The sequence below is a fragment of the Myiozetetes cayanensis genome, unplaced genomic scaffold, assembly GCF_022539395.1.
Source record: "Myiozetetes cayanensis isolate MyiCay16 unplaced genomic scaffold, myiCay2020 scf1, whole genome shotgun sequence".
Classification (NCBI taxonomy): domain Eukaryota; kingdom Metazoa; phylum Chordata; class Aves; order Passeriformes; family Tyrannidae; genus Myiozetetes; species Myiozetetes cayanensis.
This window is the reverse complement of record NW_026086604.1, coordinates 86731275-86756864: the sequence shown is the minus strand read 5'-3', so window position 1 is coordinate 86756864 and position 25590 is coordinate 86731275. Positions and strand designations below refer to the sequence as shown.

Below are 25590 nucleotides of genomic sequence, written 5' to 3'. Positions count from 1 at the left end.
GCAAGCTACTGTATTCTTTCATTAAACATGAAATCATGGTTAAAAACAAAGCATCATATAAACTAATGTGAGCACCTGGCTAGTTAGAATTATAAGGTTCTGTGTGTTGAAGCCATCATTAAACTGATAAACTTTACTTGCAATGCACAATGTACAAATAACTGAGTTTTTAAAATAATTGTTTCTGATGTTGAATATTTTCTTTCTTTTTGTAATTTTGTGAAAGCAATGCATCCAGTCTGACATGTTAAATTAACCTTGCAGGAATTTAGTTAATAGCATCCTGTTTCAGCAGTGGATTGTTCAGCACTTTAAAAATTCAAGCCACATGAAGATGGAATTCAGAAAAAGACTAAATTAATTCATGTCCAGCAGGTTTGCCTTATCTTTTAGTGTATTTGCTGTGTATCTCACTTGGCTTTTGTTAAACTCTTATGGCAATTCTTCTACCTGATGTTTTAAATTGCTGATTAAAACAGATTCAGCTGAACAACATCAGTTTGATAATTAGCCCATATACTAACATTAAAAAATAATAATGATAACTAAAAAAATGGGAGGGGGGGGGGAGTTTTCTACCCAGAAAGATTGATGAGACTTCTAGAGTTTAGGATTACATAACACACTTACAGAACTGAGAGGCAAGTGACATGTAGAATACAAATCAAGATTTACAGCCTTATAAGTTTAAAGAGAAAAAAGCATAAGAGCAGAATAATGCAAAAGAAAATTACTAAAAAATCTAGAAGGAAAAATTTTTGGTGAAAATTGAGGAAAATTTCAAAGGTGTAAATTGCTACATTTTATATTGATTTTAGAGGAGTTAGTCAAGCACAACTCAAGCAACAGTTATTAAAACATTACATGCTATTACAACATTCAGGCAACCTGTAGGGGTTGAGTGCTGTTTCTATTACTAGTATAAAACTTGTCACTGTAGCTGTATGCTTAAATCATTATGCTATGCAATTAAACACAGCCTTTTAAGAGAACTTTGTACACCAGTAAAGAAAATGCATTTGTTTGTGTTAAGATGCTACTTTTAGGGTGTGGATTTATTTCTAATAAACATGATAGCTCGTTACACACAGTGAGAAAAAGCTATGGTAGCGATTACCTCGCTGCATCGTCTGTAGCACTAGAACAAATAAAACCACTGTAAAGGTTATCGCAGTCTTTCTTCACTTTGCTCCCTTTCATATACAAGTGTCTGGGATGCGACATCTGTATGTTACCTTTTTCATTTAGAAGATCAGATGGATAAATGTAGTGCTGTAGAATAGTTTTTTCTTCAAAATATGTAAAGGCAATGTGAGCTTCTGTAACAAAAAAAAAGCTGAAATTGAAAGCCTCCTTGTAGGTTTACACAGCTGCAGGATTGACTTTAAAAGCATGTTACTCAGGCAAAGCAGCATTCTGAAGCAAGAAGCACTCCCTTCAGTCCCTGAGTAAGCACCTTCTCTTCCATTAATTGTCCCTTTCAAGGGACATTTCAGTTTTCTGGTCCTGCCTTGAGCACACGAGAGGAGCCCTTTGCCAACCCGCATCCTGTGCTGCAGCAGACGTCTTCATCTAACAAATTCCTGTTGTTATGGCGAAGTCACAGAGGGAGCGGGGGGGAAAGGTGCTTTCAAATCTCAGCCTCCTGGGGCTCTGGCTTCATATGAGTTACAAGGGCCCTACTGAGGTAAAGTACCATCTGCCTCCATATGCTGAGGCTGCCCTTTCTACCAAAACAGCAGCCTCTTAATGACAAAGTTTAAAAGCACAAGTGTTGAATGGATGCCTCCCAGAGACAAGAGGCTGCGTGATAATAACTGTGTACCCAGCAAATGCAGTCATGTGTCACAAATCTGACAGATGCAAATATGTGTGGGCATCTTTTCATGGTCCCATCTCCTCGTGGTGGGAGGACAGAGCCTGGCACACTGTGTTGCTCTGCATCCAGTCATGCCAAAGACCTCTGGTGAGAGTCTGAGCAATTTGCTTAGCCATTGCTCCTCTTCTGAAAGCAACTTACTTCTGGGCTTTTAAAATATGCTACACGCTACATACAAACAAGGCATGAGGCAACTTGGGTGTTTTGGGCTTATTGTACTTGAAGTAGTTCATCTCCTTGTTTTGGGGTACAAACTATCATCTTTAAAGACAGAGACACTCCTCTGAGCTCCAGGGGTGGAAACCACCAACGTAACATAGTAGAATATAATTTGAGACTTTTTTTTTCCTGGGGATTTTCCAGGTTTTGTTCTGGATTTCTAGTTTTTTTCTTAATGCCTTTTTGGGGGAAGCTATCTAATACAGCCAAGACAGCTTTCACAAAAGTAGATCATGTTTCCTGAGAGACATCATTCAGCAGGATGCCCAATGCAGCTCTAGGGATTCATTTAGGAAAGTTCATGACATTCCCACCCATATCAGTAGAAGTCACATCCAGATGAAAAGGGGAGAACTGAGATGTTTAGTGTTGGACTAGTTGCTCCCAACACGCAGAGTGAAAAGTTAGTCTAGGCCTGTTAAAATGTCTCTCCCTAAGAAGTAATGAGACTGCTATATGGTGGTTATCGATGGCTGGATTACTGCCTTCTGTGTTCTAGCTGTATAAAGTATCTGCCTGTCACTCACAGTCAAAGGGAGAGTGAACGAGGTACCGTTTACGTAGTGCTAGAGCTGAGATTGCACAAAATGGAGAGCGCATTTCAACACAGCACCTACATAGGCTCACAGGAGTCCACATGCAACACAAAGATCAGTGGGATGATACAGGTGCTAGTAAGTACCACAGAGAAACATCACTCCTTTGGCTCAAACTCATTCAAACAAGCAGAAAAATGAAGTTTACACAGTCTCTATCGGCTTCAATGTGCATGTTGGCACTTGTGACGGTGCTTGGGAAAAGCCAGTTTCAGCTATTTTGGCTGGCATTTGAGCAAACCATCAACACCTTTAAGGACCACAACCCAAGACGGTTCTTTCAACAGAAAATTAGAAGTGAGTCTGCTTCTGTTGTTTTGTAAAACAAGCAGGGAAGCAGGTGCATGAGGATGTTCTCAGAGGTCCTTTAGCAGGGCTCACAAATACCACTGTGGTTCCTGGGTCTCTTTGTTCCAGCCTGTTGTCTTTCCTTCAGTTTCCTGGTTCACAGCAAAAGCACAGAACAGCACCTCTCTCCTGTCTTCGTGACAAAATGAAGTGTTAAGTGACTGGCTTGCAGTGCTTATCCTGCAACTCCGCACCATGTGTCAGTCTAGCTTAAACACTGGCTGGTTCTGTCTATAGCTGTTCTCTCTTCATGCGTGTGAAATGCTGGGGAGCATTACAAAAAGTACCAACAACTGACAGACACAAGGTCCTGGTAACAGAATTTAGACTTAAAAGTGTTTCACCTATGCAAAACTAATTCAGAAATTATTTAAACATCAGATTCCTTGCTTGTGCGAGATCTCTTATAAGTGGCTGTAATTAGACTAGAAGTGCTGAACAAGCAACCCAAAGCATTGTCATTTTTGTCAGTGACCTGGACAGTGGAATCAAGTGCACCCTCAGCGACTTTGCCGACAACACCTAGCTGAGTGGTGAAGTTGACATGCTGGAGGGAAGGGATGCCATCCAGAGGGACATGGACAGGCTTGAGATGTGGGTCTGTGTGAGCCTCATAAAGTTCAATAAGGCCTAGACAGTTGGTTAAAAAATGGTGCCAATAACATCAAGCTTGTGGGTTTGATCCCTGTATAGGACATTCATTTAAGAGTTGGACTTGATGATCCTTGTGGATCCCTTCCAACTCAGAATATTCTGTGATTCTGGGAAGTGCAAGGTCCTGCACACAGGTTAGGGCAATCTCAAGGACAAACACAGGCTAGAAAAGAATGGATGGAGAGCAGCCCTGAGGAGAAAGACTGAGGGGAGTTGTTTGATGAGAAGCTCAGCACGACCCACCAGTGTGAGCTTGCAGCCCAAAAAGCCAATTGTATCTTGGGCTGCACCAAAAGCAGCATGGCCAGCATGTCAAGGGAGGTGATTCTGCCCCTCTACTCTGCTCTTGTGAGACCCCATCTGGAGTGCTGCGTTCAGCTCTGGGGACATAAGAAAGACATGGATCTTTTGGACCAAGTCCAGAGCAGGGCCACAGAGATGATCAGAGGGCTGGAGCATCTCTCTTAAGAAGATAGGCTGAGAGAGGTGAGCTATTCTACCTGAAGAAGAAAAGGTTCTGGAGGGACCTTATAGCATCTTGCAGTACCTAAAGAGGTACTGCAAGAGAGCTGGAGAGGGACGGGCTTAAGCTCTGTCAGGGGAGGTTTAGGTTGGATATTAGGAAGAAGTTCTTTACAGAAAGAGTGATCAGGCATTGGAATGGCCTGCCCAGAGAGGTGGTGGATTCACTGTCCCTGGAGGTTTTTAAGACGAGGTTGGATGTGGCACTGAGTGCCATGATCTAGTAATCACAGTGGGGTTGGATCAAGGGTTGGACTTGATGATCTCGGAGGTCTCTTCTAACACAGTTAATTCTATGATTTTTATTTTTTATTTCTATAAGGTCTTGTAGTAAGAGGACAAGGGGAGAATGGCTTTGAACTAAAAGAGGAGAGGGTTAGATTAAATCTTAGGAAGAAAGTGGGAGGATGGTAAGGCACTGAAACGGATTGCCCAGAGAAGCTGTGGATGCTCCACCCCTGGAAGTGTTCAAGGCCAGGTTGGGTGGGACTCTAAACAACTTCATCTCATGAAAGGTACCCCTTCTCAGGGCAGTGAGGTTGGAACTAGATGATCTTTAAGATCCCTTCCAACCCAACCCATTCCATGAGTCTATGAAATTGGGTGGCAGCACCATTGGAGGAAGAGGGACCCCATCACTAGGAAAGAATGACAGTCATGGGACATTGCTGAACTGTAGAGTGAGGAAAGGACACAAGGGTAGGGAGGGGACATTGCTGTTGTGTCATTTCCACTGGCAGTGGAGAGTTACTTCCACAGATGTAATGTATACATGTAATAGTGTTCGAAAACATTTCTACTGGTTGCTGCATGGTTCAATGCTTTGCTACATACAATCAACTCCTGTTGAATCTCTGCCTGAGATATCCTGTGGGTTATGTCACCTTCTCTCTCATGTCCAAGTCTCACCTTTGAACTTCATTTTACCTCTGATGTTTTATTTCAGTAAAGGAAGCAGGCATATTTTGTTTCAGAAAATATAATGTTGTTTTCTTGTACTTTCATTTCAGCAAACTATGTGCAAGTGGTCAAATCCTCTGGATTCCAGAAAACTGATTCCCGTAGCACCACGTTCCACCCAGTTGACTTGAAGTAGAATCAATTAATCTGTCAACAGTTCTTAAACCATCACAAAGTTACCACACCAGTTAATGAGAGAGAGGGGGAAACAAAAATATAATAACACCAAAAATACAATGAAGACAGCTTCCCATTTTCGCTCAGCTTGGTGAAGCAGATAGGAATCTGAATTTCTAAAACAATTTTCTATCTTTTCCTCCATGGTGCTACTAGTAGTTATTGTGTTGAAATAATCTCCTCCTTTTCTTGCCGCTCACTCTCAAAAACATTAGAACATAGGAAGTTCAAACTAATGTTAAGAATTGTAGCTTAAAACAAGACTTCCCTGTCAAAAGTACTCTCTGACTCAGACACTAAATATGCAATTTTTATTAACCATGCCTTCTGCAGACACTGGAGTGGGCAGGTTACAAAGGACCGTGAAGAAAGTTCATTATTATTTTCGTAATAGAAATACTAATGTTTTAGAATACATACAGCATTCAAAGTTTCTCCCCTGTATCTGTATTAGCATTTCAATAAATTGCTTACTATAAATAACAATAGTAATAATAAAACAAATGCTAGGGGCAAAAAAAAAATCCCTCAGGTTTCATTACAGCTGTGAATACCAGAGGTGGGAATTTACATACAAATGCTAACCACACAGCAGCTTAGCTAGCAGCTTTATTTCAGAGAATCATAGGATCACAGAATGGTTTGGGTTGGAAAGGGATCTTTAAGATAATCTAGTTCTAACCCCCACGCCATGGACAGGGACACCTTCCACTAGATCAGGTTGCTGAAGAACCCCACCCAACCTGGCCTTGAACACCTCCAGGCATGGGGCATCCACAGCTTCCCTGGGCCCCCTGTTTCGGTGCCTTACCACGCTCATGGTAAAGATTTTTTTTCCCAATATCTAATCTAAATCTGCCATCTTTCAGTTTGAACCCATTCCCCCTTGTCCTCTCATTACATGCTCTTGTACATAGTCTTGTCCCATCTTTCTTGTAGGCTCCCTTCAGGTACCGGAAGGCCACAATTAGGTCACCCCAAAGCCTTCTCTTTCCCAGGCTGAACAATCCCAATTCTTTTAGGCTTTCCTCGCAGGAGAGGTGCTCCGTCCCTCCAATCATCTTGGTGGCCCTCCTCTGGACTTGCTCCAACAGGTCGATGTCCTTCATGTGTTGAGGACGCCAGAGCTGGATGCAGTACTCTAGGTGGTGTCTCACCAGAGCACAAATTCTATATTTAATATATAATTTATCATTACCATTAACAGTAACGATAGTAAAGACAGCCTGAAAACCATCTCGCGTACCACGGTGCCACCTTCAGGGAGCCCGTGACGTGGCTCTCCTCGTCCATGCTCAGCTCGCATCGCGTTGTGCACCGCTCGCTCCCCCGCAGCGGTGGGGCCCGTCCCCGCTTTTCCCGCGGCGGGGTTCACCCCACCTTCCCCCGTCCCCCCGCTCCGGCTGGGATACCCCCCCCCGGCGCCCCGCCTGCCGCGCCCCGTGTGACCGCGGCGAGCGGGGCGTTGCCGGCGGCGGGTCCCGCCCCGGCCGTCGCCCCGGCGACGGGGCAGAGCGGCCCGGCCGGGAGAGGCGGCGGGCGGGCCGGGGGGCTCGGCGGGGACCGCCCGGTGGCACCGCCCGCAGCGCCGCGGTGAGTGGGCGGCCGCGCTCTGGGGGCGGCGGGGAGGGTCGGAGAGAGGTGGGTCTCCTCGTCAGCCGGGGGCTGGGCCGTCTTGGGGGTCCTCCCCAGGATGAAGGAGGTGCCGGGTTAAGCTGGGGCGGGAACAGCCTCGGTGGGGGCTGTCATCCATCCCCTGAAGAGGAGGACGGCTGCTCCCGACCCCCAGGCTGGTTTGGGGTGGGCCGGCTCGCTGGTGGGCTTAACTCGCGTGTGTAGGGAGCTGCCCTGCTGTAGTGCTGGGGCTGGGACAGACGGCGCTGCTTGGGTGTGCAGCCTGCAGAGGCAGGGATCCTGCCTGGTTTGGCTTCAGTAGGTCAGGTCCGGGCCTTTTGATGGCCTGAAATGCCCAGGGGTTAATGAAAGGAGGTGAATTTTTGTTTGGGAGAAGCGGGGTGAAACTTGCAGGCCAGTGGTGCTGAGTTGCGTGGTCGGAGTGAGCGTGAGGAGTGCTGTGCTCCCCTTCCTGCTGTGAGCGTGTGTAAATGCTCTCTTGGGAGGTGACTGGACGTCATCAGGTGCAACTAAAGTGGAAAAAGGCACTTGTTTCCATTCTCAAGACTGAGGGGGGGATCTCATTAATGCATATAAATATCTCAAAGGCAGGTGCTGAGCGGATGGTGCCAGACTTTTTGGTGGTGCCCAGTGACAGGATGAGGAGCAATGGCCATAAACTAAAGCACAGGAATTTCACCTCAACATGAGGCAGAACTTCTTTACGTTGAGGGTTGCAGAGCACTGGAACAGGCTGCCAATGGAAGTCGTGGAGGCTCCCTCTCTGGAGATATTCCAAACCCACCTGGACATGCTCCTTTGTAACCTGCTCTAGGTGATCCTGCCTTGGCAGGGCTGTTGGATTAGATGATCTTCAGAGGTCCCTTCCAACCTTAACAATTGTGTGACTCTGTGATTTATTGAAACTTACAGTGGTGTGTAGATGCTGAAAGATGAGTAGTTCATGTTCCTTCTGGCCACTGTGCAAGGCTGGAGACTTCAAGGTCCAGCAGCACTGAAACCATTGCTGTCCTGAAATTTGTTGTACTGCTTACTGCATCACGGGAAGAGGTTTCATGGGGGTGGGAAAAGGTAGCCTTGCTGGCATGGATGAAACATCCTGACAAAGTTGTTGTGAATCATTTTGGTTTGAAACCAAAGCTGGTTTGGAAGAAAAGGTAAAATACTCAGAGCAAACTTGAATTCTTCCTTTTTGATGTGCCCTATCCTAAAGGCCTGATTCACACAAATGAAACAATATACTAGACTTTTGAATAGACTTTTAAAAAAATTTATTTAAGACAGTCTATTTAAAAGTACAAGTATTTACTGTCAATACTATTGACTTCTTTCTTGCAGCTGAGAGTCAGGCTTTTAAATAACTGCTGGTCTTTGATTAGAGTAATGGATTTGGGGTTAATCTCTAGAACTGGAACCATCTGTCATGGGATCTGATTGCTGTCAGCTTTAGTAATATACAGTCACTACCAAGAAGGTTCATGTAGCAACAAATTGTTTGTTGTTAGTGGTTGAGTTTAGGTTTTCTTGTTTTACTTTTAAAATTTGTATCAGCATACATTCTGTAATGTGCAGCACTGCCAGTTTTGATCATCGAGAATAGTACTATCCTCAGCGAACAGTTTTGGTGATTTCAGGATTACTGTAACAGGTTGGTGAAATTGAGTCGTGGATGTTCTGCTTATCTGTGTAGAAAGGTCTTTGTTGAGTCATATATCCTAGTTTCTATTTATTTGAGAGTAGCCTGTTTAGCAGGCAACTGTGAAATAGTTGGTAATGCGTAGCACTTGTACAGAAGAAATGCAGCTGATTTGCTGCTATTCATTGCATTTTGAAATGTAATGAAGACAAATAAAACAATTTAAAGTTGTTGCTAGTGCTTAAAGCACCATTAATATAGTAAAAGTTTTGCTTAAATCACTTAGTATTTGTTCAGATCCTCTAAATTTACACAAATTATAGATTCTGTCAAGCTATTGTATTTTGTCCTCTAGTTGTCCCTTGCTTTAATCCTTCCTTAATCCTATGTGAAGAGATTATGCACAGTGTGTCATTAAGAGTATAAAACAAGCTGTTGTTTAGAGCAGGATTTCTCTTTCCAGTTTGGTAGCTGACTATTATGGAAATTTTACATTTTAGAGCTTCATATCATTGGGGAAATAATAGTATATAAGCGTTAGAATGGCAAAGGCCACTTCAGAGGCTTGTGTTAACCAGAAAAGATAGATTGAGCCCTTGCTTTTCCTCAGGTCAGTAAAAAAGAGAAAACCGAAGTGCAGATTTGAAAAAGACAATATAGAGAGACCACTGAGAAAAAAATTTTCACCTAAGCTGGGTACACGTGGTTTAAAGTGCAAAGTATGCAAAAGTCCATAGTGAAATGTGAATCTCTAGAGCATTTAGGTTCTAACTCATTGTGCTCTGTAACTCCAGTAAAAGTGAAAGAAGCCCCTGACCCTGATATCAGATCAGGCTGAAAAATGCAAGTGCTTGGCAGCCCCATTTGTTTGTTCTAAGATGGGTGGGTGGTGGCAGTAAGTTTTGCAGGACCCAGTGCTGCCTTTTTTTGGTCAGCAAACCTCTGTCACCCTCCAGCATTTCCTACAGACTACAGTGTGCCCTACCATTGCTGTAAAATTGACCACTTAGTGTCCAAAGAACGCTGTCAGGTTTTTTAGATACATGTGTATGACGGATGTATTCTCTTAAAAGCTGGAAAAGAGCTTATAGTCAAGTGTGATCCTGCAGTCGATTTTTTCCCCCTGCATTTGGCTAGTTTTCATTTGATGATGTCTCACTATAAGAGTTCCATTGTTTGCCTCTTTTTTGTAAACTGTAAGTGCCAAGACAACTCTTTAATGAGAGTCATTAGTGGAATGGCCTAGCATGCATCAGCTGTGGAGGCAGGTAAGACAATACATAAACATTGTTACCAGGGTACATAGTTTTCACACCTTGTTTTGTGAATTTCCATAAGGTAGATTTGACACTTCCATTTGATTATTGAAGGAATGTGTTGACTTTTCTATACTTTACTTGATTAAGTGTTTTTGTGCCCTATAAATTACAATATACAGGAGAAGAGGAATAAGGAAATAAAATATATTACAGAACAGACAAAATGCACAATTGGGTCTGTGATGTATTATATGACAAAGAACTTCTGGAGGGGAGAATTACTTTATGTGATGTCGTTTCAAGGGCATATACCAAAATATTAGAATTGTACAAAAGGAATAATTATAAAAGCATGGGATTAATATACACTCTAAAGAAAATTACTTGGAAAGTTGGTAGGATTTAGGCACCAAAATTAGAGACCTTAAAGGTCAAAACTTGAGATTTGTGTCTAGGTCTTGGTCTGTTTATTGCAAATACAGAGGTTTTCATCTTGGTTTTTTTTTTTTTTTTTTTAGTTTGCTTTGTTAGAGAGGAAAAGGTTGAAAATTAAATGTGTGCAAATTCTCCAGATTTTTAATGTAACTTCAGGAGTTCAAGCTAGGGCCATCTTTGGCAGATTTTGCAAACTCCCCTCCAAGAAACATGCCTTAAGCAATGTACAATGATATTTGTTGAAACAGAGAAACACAGGCACCCAAAACTTATTACATTTAAGTTTACTTCATGTTATATGCCTATGTATACCTATTCACAAAATGCATACACAGTTTAGCACTGATGATGCTTTAAATGTGATGCTGTGTTTTAAAATGGGTATAAAAATACCTTCAGAATGTTTTTATGTTGATTTGGTTTTTTAATATATACGTAAAATCAACAATTGACAACTTGGAAGACGTATGTGCAGAATGTATCTTGGAGTAAACACTTGATCATCTGCTTATTACTGGAGTAAAAAAGTAACCTTGTTGAAGAAATGGCAGTATTGAAGGTATTAAAGACTAGAGTGTGTGCAGGCATTTTGGAGAATGAGATATAAAGCTGAACTCTGATAAAAAACCAATAGGTTTCAATATATGAAAGTCCAATTTAAAATCCAGTTACAACTTGAGATGTCTATGATTGCTACTTTTTGTTAAGTCAGATTTTTAGCTTTGTTTCAGAATATGCTATTTATAACCAGAAATCATATTTTACTATAGCGATGGCTTTGGAGGGGAGGGGTAGAGGGGTGTGTATAAAAACATCATTGTAGTTTTCAATGCCAAAGTGGTGGTTGTCTGGTGCAAAGATTATAGACTGTGACTAGGTCACTTCTACATCTACTAGGTCACTTGTTACTGGCATCTTGACAGCTGATGTGAGATTCCTTCCTGGTAACACAAGGAATAAGGAGTAACACTGTGTGTTACAACTGCTCTGAGGAAGCAGCATTTCAACTAATAGTAGCTTAGAAACATTGCTCTATTGTCCAGGCAGATGTTTCCCTTGCAGAGCAGGCTAGTCTAGTTGAGAATGCGTTGTTCACACTCGAGAGAGACCAGTTTTACTGTTAAATTTTGCCAGGCCTGTAAATCTCAGGCCTGAGGCTTGTTATCAGCTGAATTTGAGTTCCTTAATCTGTTTGGACAAGCCAGCCTGTAGCTAATTCTGGCATAAGGCTAAGGAGTACAGAGTTGCACGCTGAATTCTGCGTCTCCTATAAAGGTAGGCTGACCCTGTGCTTTGTTGACTTGAACTATATTTTGTATTTTCAGACAGCAGAGGCAAAAGGTAGAGATAATGCTGTTACTTGGTTAGCATTCAGTGGTTTGTTTGTGTATTGGCATTTAGGTTATGGTGAGTAAGTGGTACAGTGATAGGTTGTTAGTTTTTCCTAGACCTGCCTAAAAAAGTGGATGACTATTGTGAGTTTGCCTGAGTGCCTTAACGTCAGATTTTTAGGATTGTGTCCAAAGTGCAACCAGTGCTTGGTTGGAATTTAGGATTTGTGCATAGGACCTATGGCAACTGGCCTTCATCTGACGCATTGGTGATGGTATTGCGTATAATGAAAGCTGCTGTTCAGATTCAAGTTTGGATCAGGATTCAAATTACGATTTAAGTATATTCAAAGATGATGATTCAGCGTTGCTCAGTGTGAATACTTTTCTGAATGACAACTCGGATTTAGTCTCTCATACCCATGCATGTGAACTCTATACTTCTCTCTGCAGGCCTTGTAAAACTGAAGAATAAACTTAACTCTTGAGCAATTACTGTGTCTAAGAATTATGGAAACTTCAGAGCAAGATATCCAAGTAAATTTATAGCAATTCGGTTTACCTTAGTGAAGAATGAAGTGGTTATCTTGTTGCTTACCTCCTTTCCTCATTCACTTTTTCAGCACAGAAATCCTGCTTTCACTACCAGTCCAAAATAGTGTTGAGACCCCAGGTTTACAATGGCACCCTGTGCAAAATTTGGGTTCTTATGTTATCCAAAGTTCAAACTGTGCTTTTGTTACAGATCAGGAAGCTGCTACTGTCTGCAAATTCAGAGTAAGGAGTTCCATCAGAATACACCAGCCTAAAACACACTTTTCTTGTTCTAGAGAATTATGACAGTAATCTTAGCTCTCCAGTCGCTGCTTACTCTAACCCTAATCTTACAGTAGGCACCTTCTGTGGTTTGAAGGATTTAAAGGTACTAGTGACAATCAAGTGTTCTATTTAAAGAACATATCCAGTTCTGGAGGGGTAGTTTGATACAAATAGTAGCGTCTCTTTTCTAAAATCCTGGAAAATTATGTAGTTTACTCTTTTTTTTTTTTTTTTTATTTTAAGGCTCTATGTGAGAATGACCATGTTCTTGTGTCTCTTATACTTCATATCTGGATCTCAAAGTAACTGAAGTTTGAGGGAGACCAGTGAATATCCTGCTATGTTATGAGAAGCATTCACCAACATAAAGTGGTCTGGAAGAAGATTTCTCTGAAGAAAATCAAAGAGCATAGAATCCTTTAATAAAGCAGAAGACATTGAGAATTTCATAAGCTTTCAGCTCTCTGAGTCTTAAAAGAAATGAACCGTTACACAATTATGAAACAACTAGGTGATGGCACCTATGGCAGTGTGTTGATGGGGAAGAGCAACGAGTCAGGAGAACTTGTGGCTATCAAAAGGTATGTAGCATCTCAATTCAGTAAAGGTACTTGCAAAGTCTTAAAGATTTTCACTTTTAACTTTATTGTTGTCTTTCATTTGTGTAGGTTAGAAAAAATGTCCCTTTTTAAAAGGAACTTAACAAAATTATTTTTTTTAATTAAGATGTTTAATAAGATGCTTGTGGGTCACACTTCAGTTAACAGATCAATAGAGAGACACATTAGCTTAAGTTACTGATTTATCTTGGCTTATAAGATTGCATGCTGCTTTTGTTCAGTTTGAATATCCTTTCTTCTAAGAATGTTGTTAGGCTAACACCAAAGGAGAAGCAAAACTGAATGTGCAGTTGCTTAATTAGGGAGTTTATTTATATGACTTGTGAGAATACCAATCTTAATGGGTAGATTTAAAATACCTTCCCACCCCCCAGTCTCTGCAAATATTGCATTAAGTTTCATGTGTTGCTACAGTGATAAATAACAGCAACAATCTGGTCAGGTAAATAAAGGCTGTCTCCTTGGATCTAATACAGTTGTGTTATGTGTAATCATGAGCTTTGTCATACTTGCCTCAAAAGATGATTCCAAAACAACAAAAGATTTATTAGAGGAATGGGGAAGTTCCCCTCGAAATTCCTAGGGAATTGCAAGCAGAATATAAAGCATAAATTGAAATACCAGAAATTGTATCTTGCTGAGACTCTTTTCTCTCATTCATGAATGTACTGCACTAAGTTAATGGTAATATAATTGATTGACTTGCTTTTTAAGAATTTCTGAGAATTTCAGGTTTCTCCATATCTTGCTAGTATGTTTAAAACTGAGGTCAAAATACAGGTAATGCTGCACTTAGGAAATAACATGTTTGATTTTTTTATTCTAAAAGCATTCTGTACTGTTCACTGAAAATACTCTATCTCGGAATTGTATTTCAGAATGAAAAGAAAGTTCTATTCATGGGATGAATGTATGAATTTGAGAGAAGTCAAGGTAAAGTTGTGAACAGATCATGTTTAAAAATAAGTATCTTGCTAGGCTTGCATGAAGGAAAACGGCAGCTACAATGTCCAAGCATAAGACCAAACTCTTTAAATGCTGACAGATTTCACAAAACCATGGGCTGCTCTTACTTTTAGAAGTCCTGCTGCTTTGTGGAATACCCCACTATTCTCAAGCAGTGACCATGTCTCATAGCCAAGCCTCTTGTCTTTGAGAGAAGATAAAGAAATTGATTTTGTGTGTGTGTATCTCTGTGGTTGACTATCCTGCTCTTTCATTTTATTTGCAGATTTCTAGTTATATATCCATTGTTTATATGTTGTGTTTGGGGCATTTGTAGAAAGCACTGGGATTTTTGGCTAACCACATGATAGAATAACACTTGAAATCCTGAGCTTAAATTCTATGTTTTGGGCATCTGGGCATTTTCTGTATATACAAAACTCTCTAACAAAGGAGTTTAGATTTAACTTATTGAAGGTTTCACATAATCAGTATATCCAAAAAGTACATCTAAAAAAAAAATCCTTATTCATTAAAGTTTCATGCCAAAAAGAAAAAAAAAAGGATGCTGTGTTTTCTTATTTAGTTCAGTGAGCAAGAGCTGTTACAGGTTCAGATCTGTCTTTCATTGTAAGGAATTAGGTTTTTATGCTAATCTTCACTCTAGCTCTGATGTAATCCCTATAAATAGATTTAAACCACTATTAATATAGTTGTTTGTTGTATTTTGAAATTAAACTACTATTTTGTTGTTCTTTGAAACAGACATTACCAGATAAATAACAGAGTATCAGATGAACATATTTTGTGTATTCTGTGCTAGAAATTTACATGTTAAAAATTTAGTTCTGATAAGGAATCAAGGTCACTGTGGAGTTATCTGAAGCCATATTTTGCTCTGTTACAGTCTCTGAAGAAGCTAAACCATGCCAATGTAATAAAATTGAAAGAAGTCATAAGAGAAAACGACCACCTTTACTTTGTATTTGAATATATGAAGGAAAATCTCTATCAGTTAATGAAGGATAGGTATGTCTTTTTTCACAGAACAAGTAATGTGCTGTCATGCTTTATTTAATGATTCTCATACTACCTTGAAGACCACATTGGAATTTCTGGTTTTGGCTCTTCTTGCAGCCCTATTGATGTGAACAGAAGTTGCTGCACCTGCTTATCTGAGGGTAGAATTCTGCATTGCTCTGTGTTACAAGATTGTTTATTTTAATGCTTTTGGAAATAAGTTTGATCAGTTGTTAACATGGTAGTGTGCATGCCTTTGTGTAGACCTGTGAGAGAAATTACAAATACTTTTTTTTTTTCTTTAATAGCCTTCACTTTAATGTATGAATGATTGGATAAGCACTGTTTGTTCTACTTTTGCTCATGGGTTTGGCTTAATGTGGGGATGCTCATGTGCATGTACATGCATGCATGCTCATAAAACCAACCTGTATATGGGCTAACACTGATGTTGCAATCTTGGACGAACAGTACATAGCAAGACTCGCAAGGTGGACTTTGGAACAAGACCTGCCTGTTTTTCTTTGCTGAATGCTTTTGCCTGTAATTTGTGTGTTTCCTTCAGACTTTGTCATGCACTTTTACCTCCTAATGTGCCAAGCTCTTGGGCTGACGTCCTGGGATAGCTGCTTGCGATATTAGCACAAGAGTTACTTTGCAGCTGAGCAGCACTGCTCTCAGTCAGGGTTCCCTTAAGGGTACCACTGGGTGACACCCCTACCACAGTTCTCACTGTGCCAAGTCTGCCTTGCTACATTATTGTTCATTCCATGTTCACCTGGTCAAGCACACTGCTGGCCAGCCAGCTTCTACAGAGAGATAGGACCATGAACCTCTCAGCTGAGAAGTTCCTCTGCAGCACTTACAGTGCTTACTTCTTTGTGCAGAAGACTTGATGGGTCTGTTTTCATCGGTTCATGATGTGTCAGACAAAATGAAGAAGCAGGTGTGTTCTGAAGATACATTATTTTTCCTTGATTATGTGAAGTTGTTACTCTGTTTCTTCACAGAAACAAGTTGTTCCCCGAGTCAGTCATCAGAAATATGATGTATCAGATATTGCAAGGACTGGCTTTCGTCCACAAACACGGTAGGTTTCATACTAGAGTTTAACTGTGTTGCACTTTTTTTGGAAAAGAAGATCGTGCATAGAAATAACATGAATAAAAATATCTAGCAAAGGCTATTAATTATCTCTAATAAAATATTCTTACCTGTTTCAAGTATAGTGCAGTTTTAAACCATGCCTCAAGTTACTCTTTGTTTTCCTGTAATTGTATGAACAACATCCAATGCTTTCCAAAAGAAAGAGGAAAATCCAATGTTCAGTAGTTCTTTCTGCCTTATCTACCAGATGAATAAACAAACTATAGAAACTTGTATGCTGTGCTATACTAAACACTTCTGCTTCCTCAAAAAGATCTAATCAAGGAGCATTGATACATCAATACTTTTGTGTTGCGATACTATAACTAATATGACACCCTACATATAAAAAAAATTAATATAACTTGTTCATTGAGAAATTCAAACAATCTCCTTATCAAATACAATCTGAATTTAAATATTTTAATAGACGGGATGTTTCTAGGAATTACAGGCACAGTCTAAATAAGAGGTGCAGTGTGCTCACAACAATAGAAAGTTTCATACAGTTTGCAAAACTCTTAATTAGCTGAAAATGAAATACGAAACAATGTTCCTAGTGAAGTCTGATTGACTTTCATGTACCCTGATAAGGCCTGTTAATGAATTCAAATAAATAATTAGTTCTGTTCAGTATTATCAAATTTAATGGCCAGTCATACCCAGAAATTGCCATTTTCTTGTCTTTCTGATCAAGATCATATACTGTTCTCTGATTGTTAGCATCCTGCTTTCCTTCCCCATTTCTCCATGAAATAAATGAGAAAATGAGATTTTAAGAAAAACTTCAAATTTTAAGGTACAATATTAATATTTTGATTTGACCGTGTTTGGGAATGAGAGGTATGATAAATTTGAATATTTACATTTCATTGTAATAGTTTCAGCCAACTTTTTAGAGTGGTTTTAAATTTGTGCGTGCAGAAATTGAATGCCTTATTCTAGCAAGTGAATTTCCAACAAATTAATGTGTAATATAACAAACTGTGTGTTCCAATTAATTAGCAGAATTGATTTGCTTAGCGACTTAACCGGTGCCCAGGTACAGAGGTGCTCAAGCCAACAGAAAGCACTGAAGAAACTTTATGTGTCTGCATTACTAGTAATTAGTATTCCTGAGCAGAATCTGGATATCTTTTATATGTCTGTATCTCAGCGTTGTTTTCAGAATGATAAATAACTAGTTAAAAAAAAATCATTCAAGCAATTTTATGAATCAAGTAAGTGTGTCAGATGCTTAATTTTTCCATTATCCAAAACTGAAAAACAGTTGTAGTTTTTGCAAAAGGTTTCGTTCTGCAATTGGTTTGCTATATGATGTGGCTGCAATAGCAAATTCATTTTCCTTAGTGTGCTCATGGCTGTTTACATTTGTTAATTTAAGAACAGTTGGTGTAATAATCACTGGAGGGAAAATGTGTGCACTTCTTGGGGGAGGGCTACAATTTTTGTATGTTGAATTTATATTAAATAAATAAATTAAATAAATAAAAAGACAGGAAAAGACTATATTCTTCTAAAACATCCCAAACTAAATATTGGATTATTCTCTTATAAGTTGCTGCTTAAGAAGTGATTACATGATGATTTGCCATTCTTGGTCTATAGGATTTTTTCATAGAGATATGAAGCCTGAAAACCTTCTCTGTATTGGACCAGAACTTGTGAAAATAGCAGATTTTGGTTTGGCTAGAGAACTAAGATCTCAGCCACCTTATACAGATTATGTTTCTACCAGGTGGTAAGTATACTAAGAATTTAATACATTAGCTTAACTAATTACCTTTCTATTACCACTTTAATTTACCTGTTATTTCCTTCCATCCTCATAGGTACCGTGCTCCTGAAGTTTTGCTGAGATCATCTATCTATAGCTCACCTATTGATATGTGGGCAGTTGGCAGCATAATGGCTGAGTTATACACACTAAGACCTCTTTTCCCAGGCACAAGTGAAGTAGATGAAATCTTCAAAATTTGCCAAGTACTGGGGACTCCAAAGAAGGTAAGACTTAAAAATACTCTTACAGTTGTATTTTTAAAACAAACAAATTTTTACAAAACACTGTGTTATCTATATTTCAGAACATATATATTAAATTATTGTTTTAGTAAGTTTCCTGAGGCTTAAGGTTTTCTCAACCGTATTTCATTTAAGCTTCCATTATGGCATGTAATGCTAGTTCTTTGTTGTATATTAGCACCTGCTGTGTTTCATAGCATTATGTGTAGCCTTGTTTTCCTCTGATGAAAGCCAGATAAAATTGTTTAATTTAGTTATTTAAAGCTATTCATATTGGAAAGCAAATCAGAAGTCTCCCAGGATTTCATTTGTCACAGCCAATTTGGTTTCCCTTCCTGAAAGTGCAGTTTTTCTGTGGTGGCACCCAGAATTTAGAGCTAGTAGAAGATACCATAATTAAGACAAATTATGCTTTTCTTCTTTTTAAAGCATAGAAGAAACATTTGATCTCAAACATAGATATCTCATAAGCATTATTAGCAGTAAGAAGTAATGGAGGGAAAATGGGCAGTCTTTTAGAGAGGAAACAATTTTTTTCAGTTACTTTCTGGATGGGATAAATACAAGGAAGGTTTGGTTAGTGCATATAAAAATGGATGCAATTGTATCTACTACAGTTTAAAAGTTCATTTAGCAAATGGGTATGTGAACATGCAAGAAAAGAATAAGCTTACCTTCAAATTTTTGAATAAACTGAAAAAAACCCCACATACTATTAAATAATTTTGGTGACTAAGGTAAGAAATGGCAGATGTCTGTCAGTAGTTTGTGGATACAAACAGAGCTTGGTGACATAACTGACTGAACACAGAGTCTCTAGATCTGGAAAAACCTAAGGGTGGGAGAGAAAAATCAGTTTCATTAATGTTCTACTGATGTGAAATATAGTATACTTCCTGTCCAATAATGGAGCTGTTATCGATAGAGAAGTAAGGAAGTGAAAACTTAAAACAGAAATAGGTTAAGCTTAGCTAGGAACATGAAGAGAACATGAAGAGCTTGAAAGTGGTGGGAAGACATCCAAGAGAACATACTGAGAAACAGGTGCAAACTCGTGACAGAGTAGAGGGTAAAAGGTCAAGTGGAGAGTTATAGATGGTATGTTGTGGAAGAGAAACTTGACTCTAGAAGACTAAGTGAAAATTGGTATGATGTGTAGAACAGTGCTTGCCATGACACAGTTATGCATCAAAATAATGCGCAATATGAGCAGTATTTTAAGACTTGTGTTTTCAAATACAGATGTGAAGTTTCTTAAGCAGATCACAAGTCTAGGATACTAAGAAGAACATTTTGATGTATGTTAAGAATATCTGTGAAAGAGAGCAATGTGCTAGCTTCCGGAACCTTTTCCATGCATCAAGTTCTGGAAGCGCAGGGAAAGGTTTGCATTTTGTAGAGCTATGACTGAGCAGCACTGAGATGGCCACTGTGTTTTTTCTCTAACCTTACAAGTAGTTAACAGAAGCAAATTATGACTGTTTAGAGTCTGCCATTCCCTGACGAGAAAGCTTATTGCCTGGGAAAGCAGGGAGCATTACCAGCTGAGTATTTCAGAGAAAACTGTAGCCTCCAATAAAGATCCTAAGGGTTAGAGACAGTGTAAGTCAGCCCTCTAGGATCAGGAAGCTGTAATTAGTTCCTTTGTGCCCCTGTCATCTGCTGGGCAGACTTGGAAATTTTCTCTCCTTACCACAATTCTAAGGCATTCTTCAGGGTGTGTAAGAGGAGTACTTAAATATTATTATAGGAATTATCACAACAAATAATGCATTTGTTACAAGTGAAGTACTGTTCCGCTGAAAAACATAAGTACTTATTTTAATAGTCTGATTTTGCAGGTAGTTTTACAAATAGTATTTTTTTTCAGACACAAATTTTCATTTATTCCATTATCCCACAATAAGGAATTAGAGGAATTATGCACATGATTTCATTCCAGTTTGCCTTCCTGTGTTTAAGCCCATAATATTGTACTAATGACTTCTGTGAATTTAGGTGTTTTAAGTATTGACAGGCAACCATTTTGTTTTATTTTATAAATTACACTGCTTTATTTATTTTATAAATAAATTGCACCATTCAAGTACTGGCAGGGATAGTGCACTTTTAATATTTTTTTTTAATAAAAATGTATTTTTAATTTTTGCTCTTATACTTTTTTCACTCTATCCCTATACTTCACCAGTTCAACATTCAGTCCTTGGTACTTCATTGTAAACTGTTCCTTTATCACTACTTCTAGAAGACAGAATGTCACCAAATTGAATAAAGGAGGACAGTGCAGTGGAGGAGGAAAGAGTCTTTCTCCATTAATTTAAATGAACAAACTATTTTCTGAGGTGGAATAGGAAGTCACTTGAAGTCTTAAACCTTATTTTAACCAGATGTGGTTTATAATTATATTTGAGTTCTTTGGTTACCATGGACTGTGCTAGCAGAGCTAATACTGTTGTACATAGTAAGATGAGTAATAGCTAACATGGTATCTTAAGACCAAATTCCATCAAATCAATCCAGTTTGCCCTGTAGCAGTGTAAAAGGCTTCGTGGATGGAGGGAAAGCACTAATATCATACCTTGTCTTCAGTAAGGTTTCTGATGCTGTTCCTCACAACATCTTCATCAGCGTATTTATATACAAAATGCACAAGTCCATACCTCTTTTGAAAGCCTTCTTCAGAGAGTAAACTTCACTGGTTCTCATTCAAAATTAAAGATAGATTGAATAGAACTCATGAGTGGTTCTGCATCTGAAATTTTTGAAATTGTATTGAAAGCCTTCTGATGGAATAGATTTTACTTCTTAAGTTGGTAGATAGGCTGAGAAGGATTAGAAAATAAGATGTTAGATGTTAGAAAATAAGATGTTACGTTAGAAAATAAGATTGGTGTTTAAAGGGTTTTTTAAATAAAATTAGAGATGTAGCTTAAAAGTAATGTGTAGAGTGCTGTACTTAGGCAGGAATAATCAGCTACATAAACATCTGTGAATAACTCTCCAGCTAACACATCTGTAGAAGAGGCCATAAGAGGTATATAGTATATTTATGTAAAGAGTATTTTGTTGCAATAAAGACCACTACTGTACCAGTGTGTCGAGAAAGGAGTATTGCCCATTGACATAAGAACTAGTCTTTCTGTTTCACTTGCTATATTACATCCAGTTTGAAGTTTCCCTTTTCAAGAGAGAAAAATCAGAGTCTAGAGAAGAAATAAAACTTTAAAAGCCTAAACCCAGGAATTGTTTGGATTTCTTTAGCCTATACAAAGGAGGACTGGAAGAAAGGAGAAGAAATACCTCTTCTAACATATAAAATAGCTGTTCTAGAGAGAAGAAAGAAGTAGTACTTCTTGGTATCTATGGATGATGCACTATCTTGTCCTTAAGATAGAATGTTTCCAAGTGTGGTATTCACAATGATGGTTTCACCTTTACCTACAGGAGAGCTTGAGAAGGACTGCCAGAAACTGGAAGCTGATGTTGCCTTCACTAGCATTGTAATAATTGTAATGGATAATAGGAATGCCTGTTTCCAGCTATTTAGCAAGGAGCCATGCAGACCAAGCATGACTCAAGCTGCATTAATTTTGATGTAATACTTCAAAGATACATAATCTTTGTTCTTTTTTAGTACTCATTTTTCTTTCCTTTAAAACAGAGTGACTGGCCGGAAGGATACCACCTTGCTTCTGCCATGAATTTCCGTTTCCCACAATGCGTCCCTATAAGCCTAAAAACTCTTATCCCAAATGCAAGCAATGAAGCGATACAGCTTATGAGCGACATGCTAAACTGGAATCCAAAGAAGAGACCTACAGCAAGTCAGGTCTGAGCACATGAATAATTAAGTATAAGGCTGAATTTTCTTGCACTGTTAAAAAATTGTAGATACAGAAACCATTTGATTGTCATAATACTGGTGGCCACAGAAACATCTCCTTGCTTTGAGCACTTTGGTGGGAATGAGATTGAGTGGTAAGGAGAGAAAGTTGTAAACCTGGCTCAGCAGACACCATAAACTCTTCAGTTATTTCTGCAATGTTGTATTGGCATATTTTAAAACAGTCTCCATACAGGATAGAGAAAAAGCTTAGCCACAAGTTTCCTCAGTTGTGTTCTATAAGTCACTTCTGCTGCCTTTTTTTTCCTCCCCCATCTGTGGAAAGTGTGTTATTGAAAACTACAATTTGTTTTTTGTGAACCTGCAGATGGAATACAGTATGGAAGAGCTAAGGATCACTTTTACTTGGAGGTGGGATGTAAATTGTACGAAGTGGTGAGGAAAGAACTTTGTGAAGAACATACCAATAGGTCACAAAGGTCTCAGTTTTTCTCCAAGTTGATTTGAAGAAAACATATTTCAAGTACCAAAGATGGTTACATTCTGTGGATTTACTTTTTTTATATTCATACCTAATGTTGTCCTATTTAGAAGTATAAAAGAGGAAATTGGGAAAGAAAGGACACATTGCAAGTTGGATGTAATGTAAGTGATTCAGAAGTGGTGAAGCAGGTGGTACCAAATACAGCAACCATTTCTATCCACTTTACAAAGCACATCTATTGTACAGCCACTGAGATCTATCTGTAGTCCAGTACTGTGTATCTCTACACAAAACATGAGTTATCAAGGAAGCAGCTGCAGCAGTTGTGTCATCCACAGTCAAAAGGAAGAGTTTAATGCATATACATTGTAATGTGTAAAAGGCAGCAATTACTGAGTGCAGCTGAGTCAAAATACCTCTTCGAGAACTAATAAAAGTATGATCCTACCCAGAAGGAGTAGAATGTGCTGTTCTGACATAGAAGGAGATGTGTTACTAAAATGTGTCCATGCTCTGCATCCAATGGTGGACATGAAAAGGTCAGAGGAAAAGGATGAAATAAACATCTGCCTTAAGACAGACACTGTAGTTTCCTGATAAACACCAAGACAGGAAAGCACAGTGAATATATTTTAAAGCAGAACAAAAGCAGGAGAAGCTGGTGATAAGAAAAATGAGGGAGAAACTTTGCTCATTAACATTCTGTAATTGTAAAACCTGTACACGGCAATCATCTCACTTCTGGTTTTTTGTTGGTTTGTTTGGTTTATTTTGTGGGTTTTTTGTTTGTTTGCCTTTTCTTTGCGGGGGTTGGGGGGGGGATTGCTCGTGGGGGGTTGTTTTGTTTGGTGGTTTTCTTGTGTGGGTTTTTTTGCCTTTGTTTATTTTTGTTATTGTTGGGGTTTTTTGGTTTGTTTTTTTTAATTAAAAAACCCCAGACTGTTCCTTGAGTTGCCAAAACATAGTCAGCAGTGGAAACTTAATAAAGCATGTGATAAAGGTGATGGAGACTACTTGTTTTAAAATTGAAACTTGTCACTGCATGAATTTAGAATGGTGTTGAAAGTAAAACACACCTCACAGCACAGACTCCACAAAACCTAGCAGTAAAGGAGGGAAAGAAAGGACATGACTTCTGTAACATGTACAATTTGATCAGTCTTACTAAGTTATGATGGGAAGACTTTGAAACACAGAACTGCCAGTTATCAATGCATACTGTTTACATCTGATCTCATTATGCATCCATCTTGCATCTTTGCAGGATTTGCTTGTTTAAATGTTTCAGAAACCTGCTTAGATCTTTGCTGAGGTTACCAAAATCAACTTTTTGAAGTAAAATTAGTATGTTATATCTTCCTCTCCAGGCTTTGAAGTATCCTTACTTTCAAGTTGGCCAAATTTTAGGACCTCCTCCACAGTATCTGGAGAAGCAGACTCCTATTAAACCAGTTCAGCCTACAGAGACAAAGCCAGCTCTTCCTAAACTGGAAGCTATATCCAAGCCAGAACCTCGGTCTTCACCTGATTTGCCTGACGAAAAACAGCCAGAGCCCCTGCCAAAGGTTAACCACCAGCCTCTCCAGCAAATTCAGTTGCCTCAGAATACAGCTAACCAGCAAGTACCAAAGCAGCAGCAGCCACAGGCACAACCCTTTTTTCCAGTTATCAATAAAAATTCATCACCTGTAAGTTGTCTTTAATAACTACTTAGGTGATTTTATTAAAAGTTCTTAGTATATTTGACCAGGTGATCCCTGTAAAGTGTCCTACGTTTTATTAGAGGAAATACAAATAGATAACTAGGATATGCCAGGTCACTTATTAAAATTTTGCACCCAGTCAGAAGAAAAGATTGCCTGTAACAACGATGTGTGTTCATTTATAATAGCCCTTGCTGACATGCTTATGCAGTAATATAGTTATAACAGCTATGATTTATTGACCTTTGGGAAACAATTCACAAAAATACTGTCAGTATACAATAGAGAAGTGGAAAGGGAGAACTTCTCTTGCCTCATGCAGGAAAATACCCAAGAAGGTTTATCCAATTCCTAACCTTGCAAGAATGTAACAATTAATATTTTTTTTGCAAGATGAACAGTAAACTTTGGATTGTAATCTTCATTTTGCTTTTGGGTTGTATTCACTGAACTGCAATATAAAGCATGTTAAAAGTAAAAGGTATTCAGAAAATATTGGAAAGCAAATGGTAGTCAGATGAAAGGATAGTTTTAAAATTTAGTAATTTCATTTGAAGAGAATGTTAAAGAAAGGCCTGACAAGCTTCTTTTATTTGCTGTAATTACTTCGGGGGGCCACAGCAGTGTTCTGCACCATTGTATTCTATTTCTCAAAGGTTCATCTACCACTGTTTAGAGCATGAGTTCAGCAAGATACCAGTAGTAGAGGCTGAACACTGAACTGGATCTGCAAGTAGACTATTAACCTCACTACTTTAGGTAAACTTGGGCAATTTAAGGATGAGAGTCCAAAAGAACTATACTCAAAATACATGCTGGTGTTATTGTTACAGTTTGTACTTAAAGTCATTATGAGACTATGACCAAAACAGGCACAATATAACAAGAAAAATTCCCTCAAACTCTTTAAGCAGTAGTCAGAAAGTAAACTAGATACAAAATATAAAATTTTAGAATGGAATTAAAGCTTTTTTTTTTTTTATATTTAAAATAGAAACAAGCAGCTAGTGGCCCTCTCAATGTTGCACTAGGTCCTAAAAGCTGCAGAAGACGATGGGGTCAGACTTTGGTAAAGGCTGTGGATAGCTGGGATGACTTGGATGACCCTGAATTTGGAATGTCATGTTCAAAGAAGCCTAGCATTGCACCATTAAAAGAAAAGAAAACCAAGGAATTTATTTTTAGGTAGGTCCTACAATTAAGAAATCGTATTTTCTTTTAGCAAACAGTATCCAGTAGAATTATAGATTGATTAAGACAAGTCTTCTAAAATTTAAGTCACCAGAATTCTGCATGGAATGTCAAAAGCTGTATGAGCAGACCAGCTTTGGGTGTG

The 25590-nt window shown here is 38.9% G+C and overlaps 1 protein-coding gene across 4 annotated transcripts in view; it reads left to right on the top strand.

Annotated features, from left to right (window-relative positions):
* The first annotated feature begins 6850 nt into the window (after positions 1-6850).
* Positions 6851-25590, top strand: part of MAK (male germ cell associated kinase) — a 31134-nt gene continuing 12394 nt past the window's right edge. For 2 of the 4 annotated variants that reach the window (XR_007628326.1, XM_050310521.1), the window contains exons 1-10: positions 6856-6948; positions 12714-13051; positions 13969-14023; positions 14943-15064; positions 16066-16145; positions 17810-17942; positions 18034-18205; positions 21885-22052; positions 23919-24239; positions 25249-25439. Coding sequence is in view for 3 of the 4 variants with exons in the window: in XM_050310521.1 (XP_050166478.1) it covers positions 12951-13051; positions 13969-14023; positions 14943-15064; positions 16066-16145; positions 17810-17942; positions 18034-18205; positions 21885-22052; positions 23919-24239; positions 25249-25439 (1343 nt within the window). In the remaining variant the exon portion in view is untranslated. Of the gene's footprint in view, positions 6949-12713; positions 13052-13968; positions 14024-14942; positions 15065-15172; positions 15217-16065; positions 16146-17809; positions 17943-18033; positions 18206-21884; positions 22053-23918; positions 24240-25248; positions 25440-25590 lie in introns of those variants that run through there. The other 2 variants (XM_050310606.1, XM_050310728.1) reach the window with 2 other exon arrangements.